The sequence below is a fragment of the Periplaneta americana genome, chromosome 17 (assembly GCF_040183065.1).
Source record: "Periplaneta americana isolate PAMFEO1 chromosome 17, P.americana_PAMFEO1_priV1, whole genome shotgun sequence".
In the NCBI taxonomy this organism is placed as follows: Eukaryota; Metazoa; Arthropoda; class Insecta; order Blattodea; family Blattidae; genus Periplaneta; species Periplaneta americana.
The window spans coordinates 2,162,433-2,176,913 of record NC_091133.1 but is presented as its reverse complement, the minus strand read 5'-3'; the positions used below and the strand labels follow the sequence as shown (position 1 = coordinate 2,176,913).

The 14,481-nt window shown below is 33.7% G+C and overlaps 1 protein-coding gene across 5 annotated transcripts in view; it reads left to right on the top strand.

Annotated features, from left to right (window-relative positions):
- LOC138693334 (zinc finger protein 726-like) overlaps positions 1-14,481 on the top strand; it is a 117,454-nt gene that overhangs the window by 20,562 nt on the left and 82,411 nt on the right. For 2 of the 5 annotated variants that reach the window (XM_069817239.1, XM_069817240.1), the window contains one exon: positions 137-2,964. The exons of the other annotated variants lie outside the window; for them this stretch is intronic. In XM_069817239.1, coding sequence (XP_069673340.1) covers positions 137-1,184 — 1,048 coding nt within the window. In that variant the 3' untranslated portion in view covers positions 1,185-2,964. Of the gene's footprint in view, positions 1-136; positions 2,965-14,481 lie in introns of those variants that run through there. 5 annotated transcript variants of the gene reach the window in all.

Here is a 14,481-nt window from a genome sequence, read left to right as displayed (position 1 = left end):
GATATTACAGCATAATATGGCGATGCAGATTTCACAATTTTTCTATAAACAGCAATCTGCTGCATTTGGAGTGTGTGATTCCTTGCCAATTCTTAATTTTATCATAGTATAGTCTGACAGTCTTGTTTCGTCATAGTGTTGCAGATACCCGTGACAGCGCTGTCTCATCGGCTTCTTACGGTATTGCACATGAAGACCACGTGACTAGAGACAAGCGTTCCAAGATTTCTAGAAAACGTTTCCGGAATCACACTGATGGAAGACGATACTCATGCGATGAATGTGAAAAGTGTTTCTCGTCTTCGGGTAATTTGAAAAAGCATATTCTCAGGCACAGCGGAGAAAAGCCATTCAATTGCGATGTCTGTGGAAAGTGTTTCTCCCAGAAGGGCCATTTGAAAGGCCATTTGCGTCTGCATACAGGCGAAAAGCCGTTCAAATGCGATGTGTGTGGAAAGTGTTTCTTTGAGGCCGGTGCTCTTAAATGCCATGTGCGTATACACACTGGCGAAAAACCGTTTAAATGCGCTTTTTGTGATCAGCGTTTCATGCGATCGAGAGTTCTCAGAAGCCATCTTCTGAAACACACGGGCCAGAACCCATTCGAATGCGCTGTTTGTGGGAAGCACTTGTCGCAGTCGACTAGCTGTGAACACCATAAACGGTTGCATACGGGCGAGAAACCTTTTAAATGTGATGATTGTGGAAAGCAGTTCTCGAATTCGACTACCTTTAAAAACCATAAACGGTTGCACACGGGCGAGAAACCATTTAAATGCGATGTTTGTGGAACGTGCTTTTCTCAGTGGATAAGCCTTAGAAAGCATCAACTGTATCATGGGGACGAGAAGGCCTTCAAATGCGAGGAGTGTGGGAAGTGTTTCGTGTTTTCTAGTCGACTTAAAAGCCATCAACTACTGCATACGGGCGAGAGGCCTTTCAAATGCGATGTTTGTGGAAAGGGTTTTTCACGATCTGGTCACCTAAATGGCCATCGTCTACAGCATACCGGCGAAAAACCATACAAGTGCCATGAATGCGGGAAGTGTTTCACCCAGTCGTGCCACCTTAAAACCCACAATCTTCAGCATACTGGCGAGAAACCGTTTAAATGTGACGTTTGTGGAAAGTGTTTCAGGCAGTCGGCCCACCTTCGAAGCCATAGTGTGCAGCATACGGGGTGATACCCTTGAAATGCGATGCATGTGGGAAATGTTTTTCCCATTCGATTTCCATAAAGAGGATTTCCATACTCCGAGGAACGTTTCAAATGTAATATCTCATACTGTGAGGGATATGCGATCTCTACACGCACTGTTAAGTCTAATCTCATATCCTACAAGTATTTGTGTTTTGCTGAAATTGAATGACATAAATATATTTTTTCTATACACCGGTAAGATTTAGCATAACTACGTTTTTTGTAAAAATGCCTTATATATTTACTATTCTACTGACATGCAAACATAAGATAAATGCTTGAGATTAGTTGAATAATATAATTAAGCCTGTACACAATCGTTTGGAATGAAGAGTTCACTTCGTAGCAGAACATTTAATTTTGAATGTGTGATCCCCATTGCTTCACACGTAATGTAACTAACATATTTGTGCTCATGCATCCATTGTGGATTCTTAGATAAGAAAATGTCAGTTAGTACAAATTTTAGGCCGCCTTTTCTATGCAAAGCAGCACCACTAGCAGAGGGTAACATGGAGAGAAATTTTCCTCCCTCCTGAGTTTAAGATTAAAAAATATGATTAGCTGATGCGAGTATTACTAAAAATTACGAGAACTGTGATTTAGATATTAAAATATTTCACTGTCATAAAAGCTTACAAAATAAAAGACTAGCTACATGCTAAATGAAGCATCAGTCATTATTGCTTGTAAACAGTCAAGTGCTCACAATTACATTTCTCCATTTGTTTTTATTATTGAATTGAACATCTGTGATGTTAGTTATCTGATTTCTTGATGGCTTGGAATGTGTTGCAGTGTCATAGTTTAATCGCCTCCTCTGCAGAAAACATTTTGGTGATGTATAAATTCAAAATCTGTAGAGACGCGCTGCCATTTATATCTAGTTGCTAACCTACTTCTGTTCTTGGAAGATTAGGAATCAGATTTTGTTTATTTTAAATTTCGCACCAGGACTCAGTTTCAGTAACATAAAAATGTTATTTAATACCGTATGTTTATATTTCTTCTTTATTAATATTGCTGAACAATGCGAAATCTTTGTTAGAATGCGGCTCTTTCTTTGTTAGAAAGTATGCTTTTCCATGCTATCCACAATGGGAAGGTATCCTTTTTAAAGCAACTATTTTTTTCTGTTTTTGTAGAAAATTAATTCTGGTATCGATTTCTCTTACTGTTTTGTCTTGTGTAGTTAATGAAACAGGAGCCTGAATTACATGTTTTAATCACAAAGTATGGTACTTTGGTAAATAAATTTTTGTAAACTACTTCTACACCAGTATTAGTAGTTTCTGATTCACCATCGCTGTGTAAGCTAAGATCACAATAAATACCAGAGCCAGTAATATTGTTTTGTTCCAGCGATTCATCTCCGCTAATAATTAACCGCTATGACTTTGGATATAATTATAGTTCTTATTGCTAGTAATTTCATTGTTTCTGTAGTTGTGTCCTTTTTCTTTATGTTTTCCAAAAGTTGAAGATATGTTATTTTATTCAAGTGGTGATTGTGGTGCTGACAATTTCTCTGAAATTGTAGTAATACGTAATTATATCTAAAATTTGTACTTTCTAATAAACCCAAGTTGCATTATTAATTACCTGTTGTTGGTCGCACTGTTCGTCATGGTGAATATTAATTTCTCAAACAAAAGACTACTATATAATTTAACTCAAGTTATTACTATTCTAAGTAAGAGAGCTTTTCAATTTGTTAATTTAAATTAAAATGAAAATATGTGCATTTTATCGCAACTTCGTCATATCAACAGTGAGATGATACAAATTACATATCGGATAATTAGAATAAAAGTCTCCTCGTAGCAACGCGAAATTTTCACAGCTGCAGCGAATATTTAATTCCGCAAAGTTCCCTCTCCCTCAGTGTACGTTGCGGTATGTGGGAGTGCCAACAACACAGCCTGTTCCTCGATATCGACGTTCTTTCCGCACACTTGAGGCTGAAATATTTTTGTTAGACACAAAAATAAAGCTGGAAAAAGTGCAACGGATTTGCTCATTCTGTTGGTGATTATAAGTAAACACGCGAGGATGCTAGAGTGAAAAGGCCAGATCTCTGAGCCCTTTTGTTTTCCTTGTGTACAGAAACGTCTGTTTTGGAAAGTAAAAAAAAAACGATTTTTTGCAACTTTGCCGATCTCTACCGTCCATATGCCCGCGGGGGAGTTCTCCTTTACACTACAGATGGAGTTCGAGGGGCTCTCATCGCCGCAATTATCAACTTTGCTCTCGCTACACATAGGGCGGAGTTATGCCCGAGAATGTTGGCGGAATAGAAGTTTCTAGCTATTTTTTCTCGAAAATCAGCTTGTGTTCGGGATTCCCATTTTCATGCTGCTGTATCTGGAGTGATTCAAGGGGGAATACAACGCCGCATCCCGTTTCTCGATATCGACATTATTTCCGGAGATTAGAAACTAAAACATTTTAGGTAGGCCAAATAAAGAAGGGCAGGGTAAAGGGAAATGGATATGCTCGGTTTTACTGATGATTCGTAGTAAACATGTGGGGATGCTGCAGTGAAAATGGCGGGTGTCTGAGCCCCTTCGTTCCCGTTGTGTGGAGTAAAGTCTGTTTTGGAAAGTCAAGGTCTATCCCGAACACAAGCTGATTTTCGAGAAAAAAAAGTGCCAAGGCGTTAAACCTCTATCCCGCCAACTTTCTCGCCGCCATAACTCCACCGTGTGTGTAACGAGATCAAAGCTGATAACTGCGGCGAATAGAGTTCCTCGAACTCCATCTGTAGTGTGAAGGGCGACCCTCTGCCCCCAGACCAGTGAACAGTATAGGGCGGGCAAAGTTTAAAAAATGGTAATTTTGGCTTTCCAAAACAGACTTTACTGTACACAAGGAGAACGAAGGGGCTCAGACACCCGCCATTTTCACTGTAGCATCCCCGCAAGTTTACTACCACCCGTTAACTTAGGTCGGATGGCTCCCACTCACACTTGTCAGGACTTCTGACATCGCAATTATACCTTTAAAATGGAAAAGAAACAACTTTACTGAAACAGCTGGGACTCTCAGGGTATTATAGGAAAACTACATGGTTACTGAACTTAGCTTCTAGATTGAATTAGTTGTGAATGAAACTATACTTTTATTAAATATATACATACATACACGAGTTACTTACATGGTGGGCCTATATCTCTTGTTGGAGCTGACGCTGTTACGATCCTGCCTTCGACTTATTTCTTCCTTAGACTCTGACTATCACTGTCCACCGCCAATCTTCTCACCATCACTTTTTATGTTCTCCTATCGGGTTCCCGGCCGGGGTACCATCCACGATATCCGACAGGTGGGATTGGCTTTAAACCCCTTTTGATTATTCCTGCTTGAAGATGTCGTTTTAATTAAACATCTTAATATATAAAATTGAATGTGGGTATGTATGTATGTGGGTGTGTATGTTCTCTATACAAATCTACATGCTTTGACCGATATGTGCCAAAGTTTGCACATTTAACCTTCATAACCAGGAGAAGAACATAGGCTTCATTAAAATTGTGCAAATGTGAGTTAAATTAATTAAATATATAAAAAATAAAAGTAAATAGATCAAATATTCATGTATTATATTAAAATGCAAAATCTTCTACAGTCAATTGTTCTTTATTATTGTCTGTTGTATTCAACATAGACTTTCACGAGGCCTTGGAAATTTTAACACGAAATTAAATTACATTGTTGTTACACATCATGAAGGCTAAAACTAGATAATTCATGCAATAAGTGTCTTTACGCAGTCCAGGACCGTATTATGAATTCCCCAATGCAGTTTTGTAGGTAGTGAGCAGGCTGTTTTATCCAATTGAATTCTAGAATTCTTTCAAACTACAAGGATTGCTACCACATAATTTACTTACTATTGAATATAGTAGACCTACTATTGCGAAATATTGACTCACCAAAATTATGCACTAACAAGAATTTGTGTCAAAAATTCATGCGAAACGTAATATGAGTGGCAATATTAACTGGAAAAACGAAAGAAGATGATGTTTTTATCCCACGTATTGCTATTATAGCCATTCGATTTTAAGCAATTATTATAAGTTATAGTAATATTAGTGATAATATTACAATATTATAATATTACAATAATAATATAGAGCCTATTTTGCTGTTACTGTTAACCCGTCTCTTATTAATAAGTTATGGTCACTAATGACTTGGCCGTTTATAGAAAAATATGATTTTCTGTTGTGGTAGTGTTCAACATTGCCTTCTCCAGGAGAGTGAATTCAGATGAGTATAGTCTCCGTTACTGCAAAACACCCTGAAATCCATGTATTTGACAGAATCCATCCGTTACAGATTGTAGTTTGGCCTTCAAGGAAATTAAATATATTGTGGGCAGAAAGGCTTAATAATGCATAATGCCGTGGTACGATAAATATTATCATCAATCACAATGTTAAATATCTTAAATATCCCTGTAGCATCAGGTCTTAATGTTGTTAAAACTCTATTCATAGGCGAGATGGAATTATTTCGATTAGTCAGTTTCTTTGGATAATAGTGGCACTTTCTTTAATATTCGTCACTAGGGAGGAGAAAACATAAGTAAATATGGTTCGTTTTGGTTTTATATAGTTCCCTTGCCGAGGTCTCCGATAAGTCTAACAAACAGTTTATTTAGAAATAGACCAAAATTTAAAACCCGGGCAACGCCGGGTAATTTAAGCTAGTGTTACAAATAATTCGATTCTGTGCAATACAGTGATAAGTCGCTTTCATGAGGCTACGCGTAAGAAAAGAGTTCGAACAATGCGTGATTTAATATAACAAATTAAAATTCATGCTTTGTTCCACTGGACTAATGCGATTGGTCCATCCGTGATTCGTGGCCTAAGAATACTTTTATCGTAGGCAGTGATTTATCGTACGTGCAACGAAACTCTTTAACGCTGGCTAAGCATCTATTTACTTCGCAAGCTGGGGTTGCATTGCGTGTTCGCTTTTAAGGCCATGTATTCCGCTGGCACTGTTCCTGGAGAGTTTCAAATTTATTATCTCACAGGAACTCACGAATGCCCCCTTCTTTTCAGAAACACGATGCCTCCATGGCGCGTGCTCTTTCGTTGAACTGGTCTGGCCTAGAGATCGTGGATTAGATTCTGGAACACATTCACACACGCAAGCAGCAGAGTAAGTTTACAGAGCGTTACTCTTTTGTCAGGGACTCTTTCCGCTCAGGCAGGCTTACGGGGCATTTATTCCCTCGCCATTGGCTTTCAAATGCATACCATGTATACTATGAATTTGATGGTTGCTGAATTACAAAGCAGAGCGGAATCACTAATAATGATTTTAAAACTTGGGTTATGCATTCTAATTGGTTTTGGATTTTCTGTGTTAAATTTTCAGATATTCTATAATTTTGTGTTAGTTCGGTTCGTTGCATGTCGTCAGCTGTAACACTTATCAACTCTAGGTACAATAATAGATTTTAGATACCTTTTTTCGTTACGATAAAATTTCACAATATAGGGTATTATTAAGATAACACAATATTTCTCTCTCTCATTCTCTTTTGTTCTTGTCGGGGCTCCGATATACATTCCATTCTCCTCAAGCATACCTCACACACACACACACACACACACACATTTTTCAATGTAATTCACTCCAATCTTAAGCTAAATGTTTATCTTAAAAACATTCACGTCTTAACTCTGTATTTTGTTGGACGCCTTTTCGTACATATAGCACTCTCCTTCTGTTGTTCTGCTGACACATGCTGTGCTGAGCGCTGATAGCGTTCCAGCTCGCGAGTGACGTCACCTGTCCATCGTGGCTTGTTGCTAATTCTTACGACTCCTTTTACCATCTGTCTCTTTATGGCCGATACAGTGAAAATCCACGGAGATTTCGTCCAGCAGGTGTGCGGTTTCGTGAACTGCTGTCCGAGCTCGACATCCGCTTGCCAACAGTTCGCACTCTGGAGTATACCACCACGACGTCGATCTACCATCCGTTCGCACACTAGAATACACCACCACTCCACCGTGGATTATGCGACGTCCCATGTTTGATGTAAGTCTGAGCCGAAGTTTTAAGAATTTTACACCAGCTTTTGTTTATAGATTTCGTTTTAGTGAACTTTTATCACAGTTTCCAAATTACTCATTAGTTTTTACTGACTGATCCCGAGTAAATGATTGTGTTGGTTGTTCCTTTGTTGCAAATGGACAGATATTTAAATATAAATTGAGCCAGTACACCAGTGTTTTTACCGCAGAATTATATGCTTTGTACAGAGCCTTATTGTTTTTAATCAGACAACCCCGGTGCAGATTCCTTATCTGCTCTGACGCTTTAAGCGCAATTCAGTCCCTGCAGCGTTTGAATTCTGATGATCCGCTTGTGTTGAGAACCCAGGAACTTTTCCACACTCTCCTAACCTCTGATTATGAGATTGGAGTAGTGTGGACTCCGGGTCATGTTGGCATTCCTGGTAACGAGGCAGTGGATGCTGCAGCAAGGGACGGGCTATGAATGGGTCTGAGATTTATTGGCACAGTCTACTATATACAGTCGCGAAGCTCAATATGTAGTAAAAATGCAAACAGGGGTAGTTGCCCACCACTAGGATCGCTACTATCGCCTCATCATCGCAGATCTCTCTCCTAGCAGCCGACAAAATATGTTACACTTTCGTTGTCGTGTTCTTTTGGAAAAATTAACACCTTCCTTCCATTATTGAAATATTAAATGCATAATGTTAATTTATTATTTTAATGAAGTATATTAAATTCCACCATAAACTCCAAGATCCTTCAAGAAATAAGTTAATATAATTTTTGTTTGTGCAAAACGAACTGAAATTTACTATAATAGCTTCACTCATTCAAGATTATAGCGATAATTAACTATGAATTGAAACCAATAAATATTAATTTGCATTTCTCTTTACAACTATAATAATAATGGAAATATGAATTAATGGAGTAACTTACGTGTACCGGTACTTGTAGTGTAGGCTTACGTAGTTAAAAAAATGGGATGAGGTTAAGCAATAATAATCTCACCAGAATTGGAAATAAAACGCCATCAATACATTTTATTGTAACAGACTTTTTCTACGTCTCTAGTTAAAGCAACAAATAAAAATAACAACAAAATTAACAGCTATAATTAAAAAAATATCCTTTGAAGAAAAAAATAGGCCTGAGCAAAAATAATCCCACCAGAATTGAAAATAAAACGTGATCAGTAAAGTTCATTAAAACAAACTTAATTTTTCTACGTCTTTAGTAAAATAACACATAAAAATAATAAAAAAATTAATAGCTACAATTAAAAATATATCCTCTGAAAAAAAAAAAGTAGACCCAACCTTTATTTCTCTGGAAATTTAGCAGCCTAAGTGACAGAACTTTGACCGGTATCTAATATCCTTTCGGTTAGACTGAAACATTTCATTGTGTAATTTAAAGATATAATGTATTCTAACAGTCACAAAGAACTTCAAATTAACAGTTTTGTTTCTGCACAGCATTCTTGTGGAAACCCAGGAACCTTTCTGAATCTTTCGGAAATCGGAAAAAGGATAACTCTGGCCTCTTTCTCTTACTGTTGCTACAATTTATAGCACTACAAACGTCTCCTCCTTGTCCCATATTATTATTCCAAATATTATATTTTAGCCATTAACATTTTCATTATAACCAATAACGAACATTTCACAAGCATCAATGTGAAATACGCAAGGAGCTAGCACTCGATAGAAATACGACACAGTCCAAAGTCGACCATGGACAGTCTATTGTTTCTAGTTGCTAACCGCTTGGAGCGCTTTATCACGAGATTTGCAAAAAAACACCTCAAGCTTCGCGACTGTATATAGTAGACTGTGTTATTGGCGTGAGAGGTGGCAAGACTTACAAAATTATTTGAAATGTAGAATATGGTGGCAATGGGAAGGAGAATGGTCTGCACAAGAGGGAAATAAATTACGAAGAATAAAGAATACTGTTCGAGTTTGGGATTCGTCCACAAGAGCGTCACGACACGAAGAAGTTTTACTCACCCGGTTGAGGATTGACCCCTGTCATCTGACACATGGCCATCTGCTATGTGGCGAGCCTCAGCCGGAGTGTGATCTATGCCATGTTCCTCTTCCGGTGGAACATTTTTTATTACATTGTAGATAATATAACAGTGTCCGTCGGCAATATGGAATTCAGCCGAGTCTACGTGACGCTCTTGGAAATGATTTTATTTGTACAAATGCAGTTCTGAGATTTTTATCGAATACAGGACTTGACAGGGTGATGTAGATATTTAATGATCCGTTTTACTTATCCTCCGGACGCTTTGCATCCAGAGGTTACATTTGTTTAGTATATGTTTTTAACAAACTTGACATTCGGACCTTTTACATCCGTGCATTTTATACATGCGACAGACATTTTTTTCTGGTTGCATTTGTTTTATTATTTTATTGTTTCTTTCTAAATACCAGCTAAGGTTTGAGAACTGCTCACTTTTAGGATTTTTATGCATCACCTTTTTGAAACTGCATTCGTGAGCCTCGTTTTAACCGTGACAACGCTTTTTATTTCTTTTAAGCATTCTGATTATTGTATTGTGTTTCTGTTTTGTGAAGGATTTTAGACAATGACGCAAATAGTCATAGTAGCTGACGCGGCCTTTTTAAATCACTCACTCAATAGGTAGCACCTTTATTGGGGCGGTTAGAAAGTGTCTGGGAAGATTATTATGTAGACTAAGCATAAATTATTCTCATAATTGATAATATAAGCGGTTTCCAGCTAAACGCAGTGTTGTTTTATTATAAGTAGAGTGGGATGAAAAATTGAATTCTATAATGCGGATATATTTTTGACATTAAAAGGTATCTGACCTACGATTTTATGATCGTGTAAGCCCCGTAAGCCTACTTTCCTGCCACGGGATAAATCAGAACCAAAGATATGAAAAATTGACAAACTTTGAAAGAGTTCCGCTATACTTGTTTTTTTTTTAAGATGGGACATGCCAGTTAAGCGGCCGAGCTTGGAACTACAGTACCATGTTGCCAACATGGACTACCAGCTGTCAGCCGATGGAAGCTATACTAAAAGCCAGGTTATGAACCGACAAAACCGGAAGCAACGTTCTGTTGCTCTCTTTCTGAGCTCTGTTGCCACATAGTGGCGCGAGATTGAAAGCGTGTTGAGCGTTTGTCACCGATATGTTTAAAATAACTACTGTATATAATTCTCGATAACACTATCAACAATATTAGTAATTAATTACTGTTTTTAAGAAAGCACGAGCTAATGACGCTGGTACGACATGCGACTCGTAATGCACATGGACGTGGTACTGCAAATGAACTGGCTAAATAAGAAAATAAATAAATAAGACAATAAATAAATTAAGTAATAAGTAAATAAGTCAATAAATAAATTAAATAAATAATAAAACAAAATAAATAATTAAGATAAATTAAATAAATAAATAAATAAATAAAATAAATTAATTAAATAAATATATATCAATTAAATAAATCAATAAAATGAAAAAAATTAATTAACGCAAATACGAATAAATAAAATAAAATAAAAATAAATTAATAAATATATGAAATTAAATAAATATAAAAAATATATAGTGAAATAAATAAATCAATAAATTAAATAAATAAAAAAATTAAATAAATAAATAGAATAAAAGATAAAATAAATAAATAAAATTACAGAAATAAATTAAATGAATAAAAAAATTTATTAAATAAATGAATAAATACATAAATTAAGTAAATAAATAAAATTAATTAATTAATTGAATAAATAAATAAATTAAGTAAAAATTTAAGAAGTTGATAAATAAATTAATTAATTGATTAATTAATAAGTAAATCAATTAATAAATATGTAAATAAGTAAATAAATAGAATAAATAATAAAATAAAAAATAAAGAAATAAAAGAATAAATAAAAATATATTAAATAAATAAATAAAATAAAAATAAATAAAGTAAATAAATAATAAATTAATTAAATAAATAAATAAATAAGTACATAAATATATATATATATATATATATATATATATATATATATATATATATATATAAACTAAATAAGTAAATTAAATAAATAAAGAAATTAAGTAAATAATTAATAAAAAAATTAGATAAATAATTTAAGAAAATAAATCAAATGAAATATATAAATAAAATAAATAAATAAATTAAATTCATAAATAAAATCAATTAATTAAATAAACATATAAAGAAATAAATAATTTGAATAAAGAATTAAATAATTTAATTAATTAATTATTTAATAAGTTTATAAGTTAATACATAAGGAAATAAATAAATAAATATGTAAATGAATAAATAAGTTAAATAAATAAATAAAAATTAATTAAATAAATAAATAATTTTAAAAATATAATAAATAAATATATAAATTAGATAAGTAAATTAATAATAAATAAATTAAATGAATAAATAAATAAAATACGTAAATAAAAATAAATTAAATACATAAATTGATTAATTAAATAAATAAACTAAATAAGTCAAATAATTAAATAGATAAAATAAGTAAATAAAAATTAATTAATATATAAAATAAAAATAGATTAAATGAATAAAGAAATATATAAATAAGTAAATAATTAAATAAATAATTAAGTAAATAAATAAATAATTTAAATAAATCAATAAATTAAATAAATAGATCAATTAAATATAAATAATTAAATTGAATTAATGAATAAATAAATTAATTAACTAATTACGTAAATAAATTAAATAAATAAACATATAAAACATATGAATTTATAAATAAATATGTTAATAAATAAATAAAATAAGTGAAATTGTAAATAAATATATTAAATAAATAAATAAAATAAAAATTAATTAAATAGAATAAATAAATAAATAAAATGAAATAAATAGGTAATTTAAATAAATAAATTAATGAAATAAATAAATAATATAAAAATAAATAAATTAAATAAATTAATAAGGTAAATAAAATAAATAACTAAATTAAATATATAAATAAATGAAATATAAAAAATAAATTCATTAAATAAATTAGGAAAATAAATAAATATTATAAATAAATAAATAAAATAAAATAAATTAAATAATAATAAAGTAAATAAATAAAAAATAAATGAATTAAATAAATACGTAAGTAAATAAATTAAGTAAATGAATAAATAAATTAAATAAATAAATAAAAGAACTATATCCGGAATAGGATTAGAAAGTTAGGAAATAAAGCATTTATCACCCCACAACCCACAAAATCTAAAGAAGTCACAACTTGGTATCCTATGACATACGTTGGTAAAGTTAACAATCAACTTTCAGCCTTTTTTAAAAAAGAAAACATAAATATCATATATTTCTATCATTACAAATAATTTATCAGCATATCAATAACAACCTCATAAAATTACTTACAAAAACACTCCCAAAAATAATATACACTTATGAGAAAAAAAAAACATTGGATTAACAATATTTTCACTGTTACAATTACACATATATAAACACTAAATATAAACATTTACATAGAGATAAAAAAAATTACAGGAGAAAAAATTCGTCCAAAGGGCTGGACTCTGGAAGAGTACCCAAAACGCTCATTGCATTTCCGCGTTGAATAGCAATACTTAAGCGTTGACGCAAATAAGTAGTGCAACGGCGATCACCAGTAATGGAGATCAAAATTTGGCCGATTTGAGATACCAAAACTCTAGCGTCATGACTCCAAGGACTGAAGGTCTCCACAGCAAATGGGACAAAGAAATAATTGTCTAAAAGATGAGCATATTTATTGACTTTCTTCTTCACGGCTAATTCAGCAGCAGATGCTGCGCGTCTGGAGGTATTCGGCAAGTGAGATGGAGCTAGAGTGTCAACGCAAGTGGAGTCCCAAATTAAAGATTTTCCTCTAGACCGTAGAATTAAGGTAAGACCATCGGGTCGTTTACCATCCATACGACTAATACCTGGTGGTTCCAAAAGAGACGGGATGCCACAAGAAGTCAGAGATCTTTTAATGATATCATTGAGTGATGTATGTCTGGGAATGCGACCCTTGCTCCTCGCACAGCTGAGTGCATGATGGCCGTAAATATCAGCAATTCCCCCGCAAATACATTGGTGTGGCTGACAGAGTTTACAACAAAGGCGTAAAGCTATTGCGATTTTAAAGGATGTGCTATCTATTAGGGTGCCGATGTGAGGAGAAGGTAATGCATGTAACCAAGCTCCAGACTCACTCTCTTGAAGAGCTAGGAGACGTGCAATGTCTTGTTCGGATGTGAAAGAAGAAAGGAGTGTATCTAAAATTTTTTGGGAAAAGATAACGTTTGAAATTCAGGATGGGCAGGAGGATGAGTGGTTTGTGAGGAAGTATACCAACTTGTCAGAGCATCACGCACATGGCAGATTTCAGCTGCATCACTGTATAAAGGAAAGAGCGATTTGATGCAATGGAAAACTCCAAAGGCAGAAGAAAGAAAAGCAGGTATACAAACGTCAGAAAGTTTCCGAATGCCCACACCACCAAATTTAATTGGGAGAGAGGCTTGAGTCCAACTAGTATCGGTAAAACATATATTGAGGATCATTTTCAAACTGGATCGAAAAAGAGCATCAACTTTATGTAGGAAAGTTGGAAGAAGCCATAAAGGAGTAGTACGCATTAAGTAAGTCATCTTAGGGATTAGAACACAATTTTTAAGGAGATAATAAGAAATATGAGGATGTATTAGTTTTAAACGATCGATGAAATATTGCAAAGAAATTAGTTTTTCTTCAGCGATGTGATCGGCAGCTTCCAAAATGACGGGAGATCCAAGAATCGTTAAAGTGGATTTTGACATTAGTAAAATACCCGGAGCAAGTTTTTGAAAAGAAGAGAAAACAGTTTGATTAAACTTAGAACAAAAATAAATGTCACATTTATCAGGATTAAGTTCTAACCCTATAGTTGAACCGAATTGAATGATTTTATTAAGATCTTGCAAAACATCTGAAGGGGCTCCACTTAAGCAACCATCATCTAAGTAAAAAAGGTTGAGTTCACTAATAAGTGCTTTAATAAGGGGATGAATTGTTAGACTAAAAAGTAAAGGGCCAGCCGGATCCCCTTGTTGGCAACCTGATTGAGACATAATTGTATCAGAACCAAAAAATAAAGTAGAAGGGTGTCTGTATGATTGCCAGAAATAGGGGAAAAGTTGTGGAATTTTAAGTTTGACAG